The 19549-nt window shown below is 38.0% G+C and overlaps 1 protein-coding gene across 5 annotated transcripts in view; it reads right to left on the reverse strand.

The window, feature by feature from the left end:
* Positions 1 to 19549, reverse strand: part of syne2a (spectrin repeat containing, nuclear envelope 2a) — a 112479-nt gene that overhangs the window by 73314 nt on the left and 19616 nt on the right. For all 5 annotated transcript variants that reach the window (XM_015003929.2, XM_088001799.1, XM_088001797.1 and 2 more), the window contains 18 exons: positions 18329 to 18444; positions 17205 to 17358; positions 16350 to 17125; positions 15200 to 15358; positions 13544 to 13694; positions 12502 to 12660; positions 11637 to 11804; positions 11438 to 11539; positions 10978 to 11181; positions 9521 to 9726; positions 8538 to 8645; positions 7282 to 7564; positions 6176 to 6348; positions 4949 to 5264; positions 4056 to 4220; positions 3688 to 3966; positions 3458 to 3585; positions 2664 to 2790 (listed from right to left, as the gene is read on the reverse strand). In XM_015003929.2, the coding sequence (XP_014859415.2) occupies positions 2664 to 2790; positions 3458 to 3585; positions 3688 to 3966; positions 4056 to 4220; positions 4949 to 5264; positions 6176 to 6348; positions 7282 to 7564; positions 8538 to 8645; positions 9521 to 9726; positions 10978 to 11181; positions 11438 to 11539; positions 11637 to 11804; positions 12502 to 12660; positions 13544 to 13694; positions 15200 to 15358; positions 16350 to 17125; positions 17205 to 17358; positions 18329 to 18444 (3774 nt within the window). The remainder of the gene's footprint in view (positions 1 to 2663; positions 2791 to 3457; positions 3586 to 3687; positions 3967 to 4055; positions 4221 to 4948; positions 5265 to 6175; positions 6349 to 7281; positions 7565 to 8537; positions 8646 to 9520; positions 9727 to 10977; positions 11182 to 11437; positions 11540 to 11636; positions 11805 to 12501; positions 12661 to 13543; positions 13695 to 15199; positions 15359 to 16349; positions 17126 to 17204; positions 17359 to 18328; positions 18445 to 19549) is intronic.

Raw genomic sequence — 19549 nt, forward strand, 5'->3', positions numbered from 1 at the left:
TAGTTGTTGCAGACTCGTGGATCTTTATCTTTCTTTAGGATAAGGGAGATAGTAGCTTGTCGCATTGTGAGAGGGAGAACACCAAATTCATAAGCTTCTTTAAGCATGTTAAGCAGAAGGGGAGATAGTTTTTCTGAAAAGACCTTGTAGGATTCTGATGGAAAACCATCAGGTCCAGGGCATTTTCCACTCTGCATTGATAATATAGCACTCTTGACCTCAGCGAGCGGAAAGGGATAGTCTAAGTCAGAGGCCGTTTCTGGATCAATTGTTGGGATAGAAAAATTATCAAAGAAACTTTCATAATGAGCTTGATCGGGTAAACACTCTGAAGTCTCTAAACTGATCGTTAGTAGTTTGTGGATTAATAGAGGTCCCATTGGAGATGTGAATTTCAGCGATGTGCTGGTTTGAAGCTCTCTGCCGAATCGGATGAGCAAGAATTTTGCTGGGCTTGTCACCAAACTCATAATAACTACAACGGCTTTTTGATAATCGTGCCGCAGCTGCGTCAGAGGCTAGAGTGTCAAATTCAGCCATTTTTATCAACAAACGTTTGGTAAGGTCTGGAGCAGGGGACTCTGCAGGTCAGATATAGCACTAGACAGGATAAGACTTTTTTGTGTGGTTGTTTTTCTAAGATATGCTGAGTAAGCTATTATCTGCCCCCATAAATACGCCTTACATGTCTCCCAAACTGTTGCTGCAGATACATCTAGAGTAACATTAGAGGCGACAAACAGGTCTAAACGGTCATTCACAGGATCATTGAGTAAAACCGAATTAAAACGCCACGGAGGCCGTGAAGCAGGTCTACCCGCGAGAGAGAGATCCTAGATGACAGGAGAATGGTCTGAGATTACGATGGGATTACAGCAACATGACCAAACTGAGGAGAGCAGTCTGTTATCCAGAAGAAAGAAGTCAATTCTAGAGAAAGTAGAACGCACTGGGGAGAAAAGGGAACATTTTCTGGTGTTAGGGTTGAAATAACGCCAAACGTCTGAGACTGCATATTGCTGCATAAATGTATGTAAAACTTTGGAAGACACTGAATATGACTTGTTGAGGAACGGCCAAGCAAAGGGTCGAGGCAGCAGTTAAAGAATGAGCTGGCTGTTATTCAGACCAGGAAGTGAGAAGAAAATGTTTTGGAAAAAATCCTCATCATCCCAATTCGGACCATATACGTTTACTATTGCCAAATTGCTACAGATAATTCTTCCCAGGACAATAATATAACGGCCGTTAGGGTCGGATATGACTTTGGTCACAGAGAGGGGAACAGATTTATGTATTAGACTAGCAACCCCACGTGCCTTGCTATTAAATGATGAATGATGCACCTGGCCAACCCACCCACCACGAGCCTGAGCTGGTCTGACTCAGGCTCGTCAGACCTGAGTCAGGTCTGCAGGCTCGTCAGACACAGGTCTGACGAGCCTGTGTTTTAAACACATTTAAAACACAGTTTTAAATGTGTTTCCTGTGAGAAAGCAATTCTTGTGTTTAAGTGTTTTAGATGATTAAATACTTTTTTACGCTTTATAGGAGAGTTCAACCCTTTAACATTCCAACTGACAAATCTTAACGAATCCCCTGGTGCCAATGGGGCGTCAGTACTTGGTGTGATAGATCTGAAAATGACAGTGAGCTATGAATATAGCACATATGGAATGAGTAGCACCAATACATGCAGATAAGGAAGACCCGCAAAATACACATACAAAAAGAGGGAATAAAAAACAACAATAAAAATAAAAATGGGAGATGGGGTTCTAAGAAGGTATAAAAAGCACAAATGTAGCAGCAGTCCAAGCGTGCGTCTACTCCTCACGCATTCCACCCGCTTATCCCTGTTTTTTATTTTTAACAAGAACAGCGAAGAGGGGAAAGGTCCAACGCTTGGATTATAAGTTAGAGGATGGATCCATCTGTGGCATTTTAAAGCTCAATGAATAAAAGAATAATACAAAAGAAACTTATGAGAAAAATCTGTCCTGCTTGGACTGAGAGGCACAAAGGGAAAGGTAATTTTCATGTTATTAAGATAAAGTGCAGCCGAAAAAAGCTTCGGAGGCTGAAGCCTCTCTGACTTACAAAAGCACAGAGAGCTGAGTCACAACTTTAATTCACATGTTGTGCAGAAATAGTTTAAATTTGAACATTTTTGGCAAAAAAAGGACTATGCAAACTCAAGTTTGCATGAAACTACTCTGAATCAATTAAAAAAAGGATTCAGACATGCAAATTAAAATCGAAAAAGTTTATGTACTTTAAGTTTTTAATTTGAAAAAAAAATGTATGTACATGTTTTGCAGCAAAAGTTTAAATTTGAACATTTTTGGCAAAGAAAAGGGACTTTGAAACAACAGTTAATCATTAAAAGATTTATTCAGACGTGTAAATTAGAATCTAAAATTATAAATTACATAAAACAAACAAGTTGATTGATATAATTGATGTGAACATTTATTGCTTGTTTCATTGGTTCCTGTGTTATGTTATAAAGTTGACTTAAATTTCAGCTTCTGTATCAAAATAAAACAGTAAATAAATGTTTGCGATAACATGGCAGTAATATATTAACTTTTTGGGTTGAATCTAAACCTCAACCTGATCCATATTTAATGGAAACATTAATGCAGACGTTTGTGAATTACCTGCCCAGGTGACGTCTGAACTTCCGCTGCTTGGATCCACAGCTGCAGATCTCTGATGACGCCTCTCACCGCCTCGCCCGTCACGGCCACACATTCTTCCTTTTTCTGGTTAAAAACTGACCTCAGGCTGGATTTAGGGCACAAAAAAGGAGAGAATTCAGCTTTTTTATTCAAAAAGTTTTAGAAATGAATGGAAAGTGAATTTTTATGGAAATGAAAATGACTTCTCTCGTCTTTCTGTCACAGAAGTCACTATATCCATGAACTCTGTGACTCTCTACTAGTAAAAATTAACACATTTAAATTAAGATAATAATCATAATGTAATGAGAATTAAGTCGTATGAGAATAAAGTCACAATATAACAAGAAAAACGAATAAAGTTGAAATAATACAAGAATAAAGTCATAATATTTTTAAAATAGTCGATATTAAAGTAATGATTTTATTTTCATGCAACTTTATTCTAGTAACATTATGACTCTCAATTTTACGACTTTATTTTCATCCTTTTATGATTTTAATCTCATAGTTTTATGATTTTATATTCTTAGTGTGACCCTAATACTTCTCTGCCAAAGCTATGACATTTTCAGATCAGTCTGTTTTATATATCATTTTACTGAATTTGCACAACAGAATTTGCTTCCATAAAAAAATAAATAACACAAGAAGAACGTTGTTGTCTCCATTCTTTCTGCTGAATCAGCCATCCTCTGCTGTCTGTCTCGGTTACAGAGCTGCTTGCAGCTCACATCTGCCTTTATTTGCTGTCATAAACTGAGACGAAGTACCTGAGGAGTTCTTTCCAAACAGCACTGACAGTAAAAATGGCTTCTGCAGGAAGCACTTCCTGCGTTTCCCTGGTCCTCTGCAGGCCATTAGCTCTGATATCCAGCTGTGTCAATCTGTTATCCCACTCCTGAGAAGCACAAATGTTTATGTTATTGAAAGCAAGCATGCAGTTTTTGACATGTGTTTATTTGGAGATGTAGTGACACTTTGCAGTATCCTTTAATGTTACCTGTACCGAACGCCACTGCTGTGTCAGCTGGAAGACATCTGGCAACACAGACAGCTCCTCCACATTTTTGCCAAGATCTCTTAGATCTGCCTGTAAAAGGGAGGCTTCTCCCTGCAGAGGGATTGCACGCTCTATCGCCCTCTTGTGGTTTTGAAGGTTACTGATTTGCTCTGAAAGGCTGGCTTGGGCTTCTGCTGTGCAGCTGGCTGCGAGGGAATCCCTGAGCGTTACGAGCACTAAAAGCTCCTTTTCAATTTCTGTTACTTGTTTCAGCAAAGCCTGGGAAGCGGATGGAGGAAAAGAGAAATGTGAGACATGATACAGGTGGAAAGAGAATATGCAGAGTCAGCTTTCTTAAAGGGTTTTACCTCCAGAGCTGCTGCATCAGAGGTCAGCCCGCCGGAGCTTTCTGCTCGGGGCTGGCAGGCCGTCATCCTCTGTTGAAGGGTTGTCAGGTGGTGGTGGCAGGCCTGCAGCAGCTGGCCCAATTCTTCCTCCTTACTCAAACCTTTCTGCAGGTGGGCGCACAAACCCTGCGGACATTTCAGACCAAGCAACTCAAACTCAGAGGTCCCTGTACTCACGTAAGATTTTAAAATACTGCTTCCGTGTATTTTAAAATCTGGCCTTCCAGGGAATTATTACTAATTAGGATACGCAATCAATCACTTATTATTTAAATAATACATCATCAGACAGAGTAAAATGTAAAAATGAAAACAATTCACCAGGGCCGGACGATATGGTTGAAAAACATATCACCATCTAAATGTTTCATATCAGTCAATATTGTGTTTATGTTAGTTTTTAGTTTTAAATATATAAAATTTAAAACGGGAAATATATGAGATTTCCTGTTTGATCCCGTTTTCTCTCCACGTTGTTTTTTTATTTTTAAGACACTATAAGTAACGGTGGCGGAACTTTAAACTGCAGTTACTCAACAGGTTGTTGCTAGGTAACCAAAGAGTGAGTGAGTGAGTTGCTAGGCAACCAAGAGTGTTCTGCCAAAAATACTCAATAAGAGTTTGTGTTTTTGGAGTGTAGCGTTCACAATCCCCAAGTTAAAGACAACCGATTTAATTAATTTTATTGCATTAATTAATGTATTACCTATTTAGTTACTTGTTTGATTTTGGATATGTGGTCTGTTATCTTTCCATTCTTAAAATATCTGTGACGTTGTACAAAAATAAAGACGTTATTTATCAATTTCTAATGCATTTTAACATGAACTCAACTGGCAGTAAAATCCTATCACCTTCACTTCTGCCGTAAGTCCTGCCCAACGGGTTTCCAACTCATCCCAGGAGGAATCTTTCCAGATGGCGTTCCTGGTTTTCTCAGCCAGCTCCATCCTCTTCTCATCCAGACTGGTTAAGGTTAATTTCAGAGATTCAGATTCAGCCTGCAGCTGCCGGGCGAGAAGGCAGGCCTGCGCTCGCTCGGCAGAGCCCGGCCAGGGGAATAAAGATGGAAGCCGCTCCGCTTGGTGCTTCAGCTCTTCCACTCTGCAGGAAGCCTCCTGCCTGCTGGTCAGGTAGGCGGAGGAGAGCTCCAAATCATCTTCCAGTGCCCTAAAACAACATCACAAAAGCTCCTTAATAAACAGACCAACAAAGAAGGTCAGAATCGGCCCAACGCGAGTTCAGCGGTTGCTTAGGACCACCACACCACCAGGGGGCCCAACAGGGGAGCCCCAAGAGCCCGAAGCTGCATTTCCATTACAAATGTGCACAACACTTTGTCAATAAACTGAAAACTTATAAATTTTGCAAACTGCTGTGTTTCCATTTAAAAAACAAAACAAAATAACGTGAATAAGTTTGTTCACATGCTAAAATACACTAATTTCCTTACTCAACCTAGAACTAAATTTCTATATCAAAATACGTGAGTTTTTTTTTAATTGCTGTGTTTCCAGTAAGAAATTTTATTTTCATAATTCCAAATTGTGCAACTATATGGCCAATGGATACGCAGCAACTGAATAATACAAACTACATGTCAAAAAGTAATTTCTATATTATTTTTATTACAGCTGTTAAAACAATAATAGATTAAACTCTTTCTGCTGTTTCAAGCTTGTTAACATGTTTACTACAAATTTAGTGCTTATCAGCTGATGTTACTTTCAAATAATTAAAATATTATGTAATACCTAAATATTACTCTACAGTTAAATATATATATATATATATATATATATATATATATATATATATATATATATATATATATATATTAGATTGCTATTAAAGGGTTCAAATAAACAGCCATAATTATGTAACCTAATTGCAAATGATGCTAATATGATAGCAGGTATGTTAAACACAGGAATGAAAAATAATCCGGTGTTGACATGTTGGTATGGGTGCCCCAAATGAAAATCTGCCCAGGGCCCCAAAAAGCCCTGGGCCGGCCCTGGAGAAGGTTTGAAAACTGAGACAATCTGAGTTTTTGAGTAGATATTTCTGGCTCAAGTCACCTGGAATAAGGCTGAACGGATTCCAAAAGGTTCTTCCAGTCTTGTTGTGTTTTCTGAATCTTCACCTGAACGTCTCGTTTCAGGTCTGGAGACAATCTTTGGCTCAGACTCTCTCCAGTAGCTCTGAGCTGCTCCAGACGCGTTTCCGCTCCAGTTGTAGCCTTTAGCACAGCCTGAAACAAAAACAAAATGTTTCACAGACTCAGGGATGAGCAGCGGGACACGTAATCTGTTTATTTAGATTACTGTGTCTGCTCTGTTAAATACATTAACCGGTGATTCCAGTTTGTTCGGTTTATGAGTCGCAGCAACATGATTTCTTCACAACATGCTTAGAACAAGCTGGACAAACTTTAGACAAATGGAGAAAATGTATCAATGATTTGCTAACTTATTCATACTTCTTTAATTTTTTTTTATATTCACATGACAGACCAACTCAAAATAGATGTAATTATGAAATGGAAAAGATACAATTCATATTTTAACATTTTTAAGAGTAAAAACCTGAAAAGTGTGGTGTGCATTTGTATCTAGCACCACTTTTCACTGCTATTAGAAATTTCTTTTAGGGCATATCATTACCAGCATATCTAGAGAAATAGCTCAAGCACAGAGTTTCATTTACATTTAGGGCTAGACTTTGACTAGACCATTCTATCCAGAATGTGTTGTAATCTAGAACACAGTCCAATCTCGAGTCTTTCACAGCTTTCCTATGGCTAACAAAAAGCAGCGTTCCCACAGTATGATGCTCCCACCACCATATTTACAGAAGTGGGGGGAAGGACTTTGCATCGCTCTGTTCAAGCTGTATAACAGACATTTTTAAAAACACAGTTTAAATGTTTATTTGGCATCAAAAGGTGGAATTTTAATTTGAGATTCACAAATTGACAAATATTTTATCATCAGTTATAATTACCTTTGGATAATTAAAGGCTAAATTGTGGGAAACTAATAATAAAATGGTTTGGAAGTTAATTTTGTGATGTTTTAGGTTGTTTAAAGATCTTTAAATTACACAAAAATAAGTAATTTTGTTCATTTTTGCTAAATATTGCAAGAATATTTGCATTTGTTTAGAATGTGGATTGTGTTCCTACCTGAGCATGACGAAGTCTTTGCTCTGCTGAAGTTTTAATTTCTTCACCTCTGTCACTCTGTCTCAGATCATCAAACCAGGACTGGATGGATTCAACCAAACCCTGAAATGCTTCTGAATTGTTACTCGGCCGGGGCGTCGCCTCCTCCGAAACGCCTCCAAGGTTTGTGCAGAAGTTTTGACATTGCTGCAGCAGATCGCAGCTCTGCTGCAGCAGCACGCAGTGCTGCAGGTTACTGCTTCTTAAAGACGATACGAGCTCAGCAATGCGCTCTGATCTCCCTCTGCAACACACAGAACAAACTAATTATTAACTACAAACAAGTCAGTTAGACTCTTTATATCACATGTGTCAAACTGGAGGCCCGTGGGCCAAATCTGGCCCGCCATAGCTTTTTCTGTGGCCCTCTAAGTTTTAAGCTAAACACTAAATGTGCTTAAATATTATGTTATCAGCCAAATCAATGCAATTTTTATCCGTTTAATTCTAAATATATCGATAAGTTCCTCCAGTTTCTTGAGAATTATCATGGGAATTCATGCAAAATCAACAAATCCCTGCACTTTTTTCTGCTAAAACATAATTGGGAGTTTACTGCAGATTGAGAAGCTAGATGTTCTTTACAGTGAATAAAAAACATGAGAAACAAATCATAGATGAATAATAATTAATAAACAACACATAGCTTAATGTTTAATGGAACTCCAGGTTTTCCAAACACTGTGAAAATATCTGGTTATCTAAAACAAATATTTTATTAGAATCCAGAGAAACCCATACTAGTTTATAAATTATGGATTATTTATTCTTATTCTTTTTAAACATGAGGAACCAAAATGTAGTTTTATACTTTTATCTTATGGTTTGTTGTTTTGTTTGCATTTCCTTCTGATTCATGTAAAGGACTTTGTAAAATTGCCTTGTTGCTGAAAATGTGCTACATAAATAAAATTACCTTACCTAAATATTTACTATAAAGAGTAAAATAAAAAAATAAAAAAACTAGGGTATGGAGTAAAGCAAACATATAAATATGTATTTAAGGTAGTTGTATTTAAACAATATTATTGGTTAGAAATTGTGTTTTTATTTTCTTTAAATGAACCATATAACTGACAGAACTGCAGCATACTGCAGAACTTTTATAAAAATGACAAAAGCATTATTTATTTAACATGTTTTATTTAAACAAATATGGCCTTTGGATCAGATTTGTGCAACCTCTGTTGTAATAACTCATAATTTAATTTAATTACCTTTGCTGAATTGCTTCTTCTTGCAGAAAACTCAGATTCTTCGTCTTCAGTGCCTCTTCCTCAGCTGCACAAAGCCACTTCTCCAGTTGCTCTTTCTCCGTTTGCAGCCTGCAGAGGCCACAGGTTTAATGCACAAACTGCACAGTATACAATAGAGTAAAGTGATTACAATGAGGGAAAACTTTCCCACATAGAGCAGGACCTACTGCTAAATAAAAACAAGCTAAACGTGCTGCAGCTCTGCTTTTGTCTCCAGTTTAGCCTTTTTCCTGCCTGACTTTTATTCCCCAGCCTGTGAATAAAAGGTTTAAGTCTGAACTTCAAGAATAACTCTTTTATAATTAAACAATTAATAGGATTAATCATGATTATGCAATCATTGAAATAATCATCAACTAATTTAGTAATTGTTTAATCAGTAATTGGAGCAGACAGACTCAATTAATGACTAATGAACAACATACATTTTACATTTAATATGAAAAAAAACGTTTGTCTCTGAATATGTTCTACCCCTAATTTAGCTTCACCTGGTTCTAATTAAGCATATTTTGCTATCAAGTTTTTAATCTGTTAATCCAAAAAATAATTAACAGACCATCCAACACTATTAAAACTGAGTCAAGCAGAAAAGTCAAAGTTTTTCATGTTAGAAGTTTTTTTTGCAGATGTATTCTTTGCTACAAATGATCAGGCATTCACTGAATGGATTTTATTGCATTTTATGCAATAAAATGTTATTCTCATTTTTTTAAAAAAAAGAATTGATTTATTTCTATCTTTTAATGCATTTCTAAGGCTTGAATAAAAAATATGCAGAATGTGGCAGTTTTCTATACGATTAATCTGGTAACTAAATTAACTGAACAAAGTCAGACAAAATCAACAGAATTTCATCGTTACAGCTTTGTTAGAAGAACTAAACAAACCCATTTAAATGACTACATTCCCAGAAGGTGATCTGAATGGAAACGTGAGGTTACCTGTCCAGGTGTTGGACATTCCTCTCGGTTTGTTCCTCCACCTCGGCGAAAAGCTGATGTGTGTTTCTGAGTTTCTCCTCCAGCTGAATCCCTCTGACAGACAGACTGTGGAGGCTGTCCGGGCCGGCGATGGAGGCCAGAACCTGCACATCCTCCAGTAAACTCTGGGCTTGTTCATCTTCAGTGTGGAGCTGCCGACATAATTCCTGTAGAGCAGCGGTGTCAGACTCATTTTGGGCCAAATCAGGATCATGAACGCTCTTAAAGGGCCGGTTGTGCCAGAATGTATTGATAAAACCTGATCACTAACTGTTAATATATCAATGAGTCGTTAAAATTTAAATATAATATTGAACATCTTTTCAGTCCCACCAGGATTTTGTGATTCTTTTTGTGATTTTTCCCACCCAAAAAAATCAGAGTGTTTGTGGTACTAATTTAGAAATGTTAGCTCTTATTTATGGCAGTAAATGTGACTTTTTATTCCTTGCTGTATAAATTATGGACTATAATCTGACATCAATTAAGGCTGAGGCAGCTGTTTAGTACAAGTAAGAAAGTTTTTGACAATTTTTGAGAAAAATCTGCAATAAACTCCTAATTATGTTTTAACCCAAAAAAGTGCGGAAATTTGTTGATTTTGTGTGAATTTCCATGATAATTCTCAAGAAACTGGAGGGACTGATTGATATACAGTAAACAGATAAAAACTGCATTGATTTGATTGATAACATGATATTTAAGCTCACTTAGTGTTTAGTCTAGAATCTAGAGGGCCACATAAAAAGCTGTGGTGGACCGGATTTGGCCCACTGGCCTTGAGTTTGACACCTGTGCTGTAGAAGATGTTACTATTACAAATGAGCATTTTAGAAACAGTGAAATAGCAAATTTGAGCAAAGCTTAACACGAATCTCCAGTTAAAACTTCCTTGAGAAAGAAGTTCTAACTGGAGAAAATTAAATAGTGATCTCATATTTTTGAACACAAATTTCACCATAAATAAGCAACTTTTGACCGAATGAAGGACGCTGGAACAAACTTGTGAAGGAGTTTTTGTTTAACAAGTTAAAACATAATTAGAAACTTAAACCTTTTGTATAGCGCACACAGCGGTAAAACCGGTTGACCAGACATGCCAGGGCTCAGCTTGCGTTGCTAGGTGACGGGCTGGGATTCTCGGGTTGCTAGGTAACGGGCTGGGATTCTCGGGTTGCTAGGTAACGGGTTGGGCTTCACTGGGGTTACTAGGTCAGGGGCATTTGTTACATTTCAAATGTTTTTAAACCACCTAATTTCCCAAACACTAAAAAAAACATTAACTTATTGCCGAAAAAAACGGGTTGGTGTTTTTTAGAACCAGCTGAAACTGAAACCCAATTAAAAGGAAAAAAATGTGTAAAATAATGTGAATTTTAATTAACAACACTAAAAAAAAGCGTCATTAAAGCAGTTACCTTAAGTTTTGCCAGGACTGTTGCAACGTCTGGAGCGGAAAAACTGCGGAGGGAGTCTTGAATCTTCTGCAGGGAGCTGAGAGACTCTGTCATCCTTTCGGTAATTTGTCCCATTGTGGCCACCGTCTGCTTGTACACCTCCTCGCTTTCCAAAAGGAGCTCCTTCAGTTGCTCTATTTTCTTTCTCATCTGGGTCTCTACAACCTTAAAAACAGAAAAAAACTTTCATAAGATTCTACATAGCAACTTTGTTTCTGATTAAAGAGTTTAATTTAAAGAGAAATATATTCTAGTGTTCAAAATTTTACAAAATATATTCATATATTTGAAGTGTCGAGCAGAAACTCTGAAGGAACTTTCTGGTTTCAGGTTTGCTACAGAACAAGATTTTCATATTTATACATCCTGAAATTTACACCTTAAACCAAAACTAAGTGAAAGCAAAGCATCGTTGGTGAACCTGCAGCTCCAGAGGGGGCTCTGCACTTTGAAGCAGCGACTGAATCTCTGCAGCCTTCCTGTGGAAACGCCGTGCACTCTCCTCCTGGGTCATAATCTCATTCTGCAGCCAGAGTGAAAGAAGTTAATATCCTTCAAAAAGCCAGCTGGGGAATCGTAACCGGTTCATGTTCCGAAACACAGCAGAGACTCGGTTTTACCTGCAGAGCCTTAATGTGGTCCTCAGTCTGGAAAGACGGACCCTGAGAAAGCGCCGCAGTTCTGCTGTTGGTCCAGCTAACTACTTCCTGCCCCAGCTGCAGGACTCCGTCCCACAACGTCAAGCAAAGATGGAGGTTTTCGAGGTGGGAATCGGTTCTTTCAGACAGCTGCAGAGAGCAAAGAGATTTTATTACAGCAAAGCACAAAACTTTACTGTAAACTATCAAACTTTTAACTTGAATTTATCTGCATGTATGCAGCAAAACAGGGAGAGAAAGTGAAGATGCATTCATAATACGGTAGAATAACCTAAAATAGCTGGAATTTTATACACTGTAAAACATTTGAGTCGCATTTAGTTGTATCTTCAACTCTTTAAGTCAAATAAATTTAGTTAGTTTTAGATTTTGAATCTAAATATGTGAGTTTGTGAACTTTTTATTAATTTAGTCAAACCTCTAAGAGTTTTTAGGTTAGCACTTAAAAAACTGAAAGAAGAAAAAGACAGGAGTGGGAACTATTTCCCAGAATGCTTAGCGGCTTGTTTTTGTATCCAGAGATGGAAGTGCGTCACATTGATCTGACTCTGGTTTATTTTTATGTTCTGATCGCACTAAATGTTTCTGAGCTGAATTTAATAAAATTCATTATCAGATCACAAATTTTGTCCATGTAATTTGAAACAAGAATTTAAATTATTCTAAAGTAAAATAACTATTTATTTTAATTTGATATTATGAGTGAAATAATAGAGAAATGTGGCTCTTTAACCAGCTGAGGACAGTTTTTTTTTTTATTTATGCATATTGTAAAGTAATTATTTGGTTTAAATTGCAGCATTAAGATGTGAAAAGCTAAACTTACATCCAGCCAGCGGTCCATCAGCGCGTCGGCTTCGTTCTCAAACGGAGAGCCGCTGCAGCCCGGGACCTGACGCAGCAGAGACTGCAGCTGTCTGCAGACGCTGCGGACCTCCTCTATGTCGTCTCCCAGGCCGTTCAGCTCTGCTTTCGTCTCTCCAACCTTCAAAAACGCACATAGAAAAAAATTACAAATCTCTCACACTGTACAGTTTAAAGTAACCTAATGTGATAAGCGGAAATATTCTTTCACCTTGAACATTTCCATGCTGTTTCCCTGTTACAACAGAATTCGAGGACGTTCAGTTTTAACAATTTCAGATGAGAGATTAACTACTAGATTTTATCCTGTGTTCCTTGGACTCCATGTTGCTTTCAGTTCACAATGTTCTCTAACAATCCTCTGAACTATCCACAGAACAGATGTCCTATGTATAATGACATTAGATAACAACACAGGGGGACTTTTATAACTTCTGAACGTAATTGGTTATTTAGAAACTAGTGGAAGCTTAAATTACGTTTTCTAGGCTCTCATTTGTATTTATTGGTTTATTTGTTGGTCTGAAACCTTAATAAACTGCATTTTAACAGTGGAGGCCACAATTCTGCTAACCTGCTAATAGAGAAGCTAATTTTGCATTTAGCATTTTGCTAACTTTGAAAACATTTAGTGCACTTAGTTTCCCCTAAGTTAATTTTTCCAAAAAATTATTTAGGACAAATTCCAAAGCACTCCTAATTTACTTGGTGGTTAGATGACAAGATGTGAAAATAAATACAATATTTAATGTCTAAGAACATCAAAAATATGTCAAAATTAAATTGGTGCTAGAGGATTGTAGTTTTTCAAGATTTAATTTGATTTAAATTTAGCGCTTTAGCATTAGCTTCTGCTAATGATACAGTGTGGTAATGCTTTGGCGTTAGCAGAACTAATGTCTACAATAGCATGGCACAACTAGCCGTAGCTAGCGCTGCCCATCACTGCATTTAAATTTCTGGTTTTAACAAGACAAGGTTATGAATTTAACATCCTGCTGTACCTTAGCGTAAAGCCTCTGCAGGTAATCTTTTCCGACGTAGGAGGCTTGTTCAGCTATGGTTGCCTCGGCCGTCTGCAGCGTGCCGCTCAGCTCACCGCGCATGATCTGAAACCTCCTCAGCAGTTCTGTCAGGGCCTGAGCCTGCTCCAGCCTGGGCGTGAACACAAACTCTTCACTAACACACATCAATACAGTCAGGGCAACTCAAGACAGAAAATAAGAAACAGGAGGAGTACGTTTCCACCAAAGAATAAAAATAAGAAATTCTAGAAAAAAACAGCTCCACCAGAGAGATCTTCAGAAATTTTGAAATTAATCTCTCAAATCCTGTAGAAAAAAAACATGAACATTTCTGAGTTTGAGAAGTCAAAAATTTGCTAGAAAAAGAAACAGAAAAATGTTGCAGCAAATCTAAGACATTTTTCTGGACAAAACAAGGATATTTCTGGGCTCCAAAAGTCCAAAACTTTCTAGAACTAAAAAATCTGACTTTTGAACTTAATCTCAGTTTGAAAAGTCAAAAATTTGCTAGAAAAAGAAACAGAAAAATGTTGCAGCAAATCTAAGACATTTTTCTGGACAAAACAAGGATATTTCTGGGCTCCAAAAGTCCAAAACTTTCTAGAACTAAAAAATCTGACTTTTGAACTTAATCTCAGTTTGAAAAGTCAAATATTTGCTAGAAAACCCTCAGAAAGTTTCAGATTAATTTCAAATTTTCTAGAAAAATTACCGTATTTTTCGCACTATAAGGCGCACCTAAAAACCTTCAATTTCCTCAAAAGCCGACAGTGCGCCTTATAATCCAGTGCGCCTTATATATGGACCAATATTGAGCCACAACAGGTCCAGCAACTATGGTAAGCAGCCGCCGACTTCTTTTTCATCCGTAGAAGAAGAAGCGCACAGTGCATGCTGGGATAGTTGTCAGAACGCTGGTTTGTTAATAAAGTTTGACTGACCTATATACCTACCAACCGTCTATAATCAGGTCGTCTGCAGGTCATTTAGCACCACGTTCTCCACCAACATGCTGTGCGCGAACGGAGAAGGGTGACCTTCATCCGGCCACGGCCCGGCCCAGTCACGGAAGGCTCTCCTCGCGACCGCAAGGTCCATCTAGTGGATGCATAACGTAACTCCAGCCTCTACTGTAGCATCTATTCTATGTGCCTTATAATGCGGTGCGCCTTATATATGAAAAAAGTTTTAAAATAGGCCATTCACTGAAGGTGCACCTTATAATCCGGTGTGACTTATAGTGCGGAAAATACGGTAACCATGGAAAAGTCAAAAATTTTCTGGAAAAAAGCTAACCAATTTTGTGATAAAACATAAATTTTCTAGAAAAACAAGGGTATTTCTGGGCTCCAAAAGTCCAAAATTTGTTAGAATAATGCTCATAAATTTTGAAATTAATCTTAGAAGTTCTCTAGAAAAAAAATGTGAAATTCTGCGTTTCAAAGTTTTAAAATGTTTTACTTTTGAAACTCTGAAATTTCCATGATTTTCCTAGAAAATTTCTGAGTATTTTTCTAACAAATTAATCTCAAAATTTGAGGGTTTTTTTTTTTAACCTTTTTTTCTGTCTGCATTTACCCTGACATGCTGTCGTACATCACAGACACACAGCAGCTACATTTAGCTTGAATTTACCGTTCTGATGTGGCTTTCCTCGTCTCCTCCCAGAGATCCTCCACCTCTCTGCTCTGATTCTCTTTGGGAAAATCTGATTCTGAAGACGCATCATGAACGTACTGAACCTCAGAGTCAAGGCCGGCAAGAAAACTCTCCAGCTCCGTCAAAGCCCGCGTCCTGCAGAGGAAGTTCAAGAAACTTCTCACCTAATGTGTTCACTGCAGCTGATATGAGTTACTTGAATTGTCCAAACGCTTGACTGGATAAGAATTATACCATAAAATTGCACAAATTGGAATTTCAAAAGTAATTTTTATTTTAAAGAATCTATTTTTCATATATTTTGTTAAAGCTGTCACTTTGTTGTGAGCCAGATAGTCTGTGGAAAAAATAATAAACTCTCGCTCTTCCCTGTGCTGCTATCTGAGGAAATGCGACGCTCCTGGTCAAAACCAACCAATCAGCGCAAGGAGGCGGGTCTTAGTGCTGTGAGTCATCCTCGTGTACATGATGCTAAATGTGCTAATGGCAGAGAAAAAGCAGAAAACCATTTATCTACTGTCATTGGTAGGTATGCTAACTAGCATTAGCATCCGTGGGAGACTGTGTTGCGTGTAGCAGAGAGCAGCAGATATGTGAGGTGATTGACAGCGCTAATAAACTCTCGCTCTTCCCTGTGCTGCTATCTGAAGAAATGCGACGCTCCTGGTCAAAACCAACCAATCAGCGCCAGGAGGCGGGTCTCAGCGCTGTGAGTCATCCTCGTGTGCATGATGCTAAATGTGCTAATGGCAGAAAAACCATTTATCTACTGTCATCGGTAGCTATGCTAACTAGCATTAGCATTCGTGGGAGACTATGTTGTGTGTAGCAGAGAGCAGCAGATACGTGAGGTGATTGACAGCGCTAAGACCCTCCTCCTTGCTTTGGTTGTTTCTGAGTGATGGATTTCTCCAGTTTCTACTAGAAGGCAGAGGACCTGGATTTCTCACTGGTTATTGTCGCGACACAATGATAATTTTAACATAAACGTAAACAACATATTTTCTAGTAAAAGTTTTTTTGACATGGAAAAAGTTTTGCTAACGTTTGTAGTGAGAAAGCAGCTATTTGTTTAACTGCTGTGTGGTTTAAGCTGAATCTCCTCAGAGCCAGGTGGGCGTCGTACCTCTGCTGCAGGGCCGGCAGCGTCGGCTCCAGCAGCTCCAACCTCTCAGCTGCTGCTTTGGTCTCTCTCAGCACTGCCAACAAGGCAGACCTCCTCTGGTCCAAACCCTTACGCTCGTTTCCAGCTTTCCCAGCGTGACCGCTCGGGCTTCTTTGCAAGAAACCCTCTTCAGATGCCGATATTTGGATTTTTGGTTCCTGCTTCCTTCTCTTAAACTCCAATGTCGACTCTTCATCTGTCACAACTGGAGCAAATCTCGGTTCCTCCACGTCCTCGCTGCTTTCGTCGCCATTCTTTTCCAGAATATCTAGATCTTTCTCTCCCTCTCGCCTCTTGGCTCTCATTTGATCGGACAGAAAGGCCGCCACATCCCGACACGTCACAGAAGCTCCATCCATGGTCAGAGTCATCCCCGCTGCCTTTAAGCTGCAGTCAACAACATGGGACTGCGCCAGAGCAAGCTTCAACCTCTCCACTGTTGCCTGCCAAGAATGTCTCTCCTTTAGCAGCTCTGTTTCAGTTTTACGCTCATTGGGGTCTCGGTTTGTCAGCAGCGCTGGACTCTCAGCCTTGATGTCTCTCAGGGTGGCCAGGAAGTGATCCAGAGTCTCCACGGCGGATTGAACGCCGTCCAGCTGCTGTCTGAGCTGCTCCAGATGACGAACGTTACCGAGGAGGAGTGACTGGCGCAGGAACGGCTGCGATGTGGCTGCCGGCCCTCGCTGTTCCTCCTCTGAGAGCCTTCTCATCTCATCCTTCAGCGTTTCATCTACCTCCTGGGAAACACATCAAGGGTTAACGCTCATGTTTGCATATCTCAGTCCAGACGCAGACCGGTGGGAAACCGTCGTTTACCTTCAGGTCAGAAAACAGTGAGGATTCATCCAGCGCCAGAGAGGAGACGTCCAAAGGCTGACTGATGATCTGGTTTAGTTTTTCCGTGATTATTGTCGTCTGATCGACTGCAGACTCCATCGGGTCGGAGGGACTTTTCAGGGGAACCATTCTGCTGTACCAGGAATCACAGAAAAAAACTATTCCTTTAGTAAACTGTGTTAATGACGGAAATGTAATTATTCATACTCCACTAAACTTAGTTAAGCGTAGCAGTAGGTCTGTCTCAATAAATCAATTAACTGTATGATAAATTACAATAAGCTCAATAATTTCTATTTGAACATTTGTTCTCTTTCTTACAAAAACTGGAAGATAAAAGTCTTTAGTCTGATGCTTTTTCTTTTTTTAAGCACAATTTTTGTTTATAGAAACTTCATAATTTATTTTATTTAATGTTTCTGTTGTTTTGTTTATTTAATTATTTTGGATATTTAAAATCTCTTCCAGTTCCAGAGTCAAATGTTCATTAGAACTTAAAGTTGTTGATTTTGAGAATATCATTATGCATTATAATGCCATTACCGCTTTATTACTTGAAAATTATCTCAAAAACAACAATATTATCATTTATCACGATACGTTCTGGGGCAATTTATCATCCAGCAAAATTTGTTATTGTTACAGGGCTTGTAGACATTTTATAAAATTTTCTACCTGCAGCTGTTTGATACTTCTTTGATCAGTGTCATGAAAATGAAACTCTTTCATATGAAAATGAAAAAAGTTCTTACATTATATGTGTGCAATGCAAAAGCTTCTTTTAAGTAAATAATTCATTAATATTGATTAACCATTTCACTCATAATTAGACATTTTTCCACATCATAAGTGAAATAATCTGCCAGTGGAACTAGAATTGGGTTGCTAGGTGACGGGCGGGGCTTGTTGCTAGGTAACAGCACCAGTGGAACTAGAACTTTCCAACAATATTAAGGAATTATTGATTTAAAATAAGCTCCTGTATCTGAAATTTTACATGTACGCTAGTTTTGTCTCATTTCAAGCAATAAGATAGCTGCAGTAGAAACTAAATCAAAAATACTAGGTCAGGTTTTGTGTTTTTTAGTGAATTTAATCTGTACCTTCCTGCTGCGTCCCGTTTAGTGGCGCGCTCCAGCTGCGGTGGCACATCTGGTTCTGGGATGACGGTCCATTCTGCCTCCTGTTTGCTCTCCACAGTGTTGCTCCTAACAACAGCCTGGAAGATGAGAAAGCTGTGAGGTAACAGATCATCAGAGCAGAGAGGAAAAGGTGGAGCGGAGAGCCTATCCGATTAACAAAAGATTAGTGTCCTGTTCGGGTCAAGCATGCCCGGTGAAACTGCTGAGAGTGTTTCTGACTGGGCAGGTTGGTGTAAATATACACATATAATCTATCATTTTTGTATTTTACCAATGAGGACACAAAAGCACACTAACAGATATGAGAATAATCTGAAAGTAAAGCAAAGAAGACGGAGTTATGACTTGAACCCGGTAGAGAAAACTAAAAACAGCAATGAAACTATGACTGGTATTCAAGTTGAGCTGGAATATTCCTTAGCAGAAAGAAGGAAAACATTCACAAAGGAAATATAGATTATTTTTTTCATTATTTGAAAGGCTAATGGCTGAAATTGGTAAAGAAAAAATAAAAGAAGCAACAAAATATAAACTAATCAATCAAGTTTATTCATAGCATTAGGTAAAGTCTTACCAAGCAGCAAACTTTACACAATAAATATAAATATAATTAGATGTGGCCAGGTGCTCCATACTTTAAAATGTTAAAAAACATAAAAACAATAAAAATAAAAACATTGACTTAAATACAGTATCCTCATAAGGGCAAGATAAAAAAAATAGATTAAATCCATGTTAAATTTAATTTTGGAGCAAAACTGGATTTATATCGCTTACTTTTACATTTATGGATTAAATATCCTTAATCCCTAAAAAATATTTAGGGATTAAAAATAATATTTGCTTATTTAAAAAATTGAAAAAATAATTGAAAAAATAATTCAATTATTATTGAATTACTTATATTTTAATGTAAGTTAGCATGTGTGAAACACATGCTAACTTACATTAGCATGTAAGTTAGCATGCTTACAAGTTAGCATGCTAACTTACAGCATGCTAACTGTACATGTATTTTTTTACACATGTAAAAAAATACATGTGTATTTTTTTACACATTTAAAACAAGAAAAAAATAATATTTCAAACATATAATAGGTCTGTTTTGCATCAATCTAACTTTAAAGCTTTGTAGGACAAATACTAACTGCTGAACGCAATAAAGCTACAACTTAAAACAAA

The sequence above is a fragment of the Poecilia mexicana genome, unplaced genomic scaffold, assembly GCF_051168715.1.
Source record: "Poecilia mexicana isolate PSO_F unplaced genomic scaffold, ASM5116871v1 scaffold_21, whole genome shotgun sequence".
In the NCBI taxonomy this organism is placed as follows: Eukaryota; Metazoa; Chordata; class Actinopteri; order Cyprinodontiformes; family Poeciliidae; genus Poecilia; species Poecilia mexicana.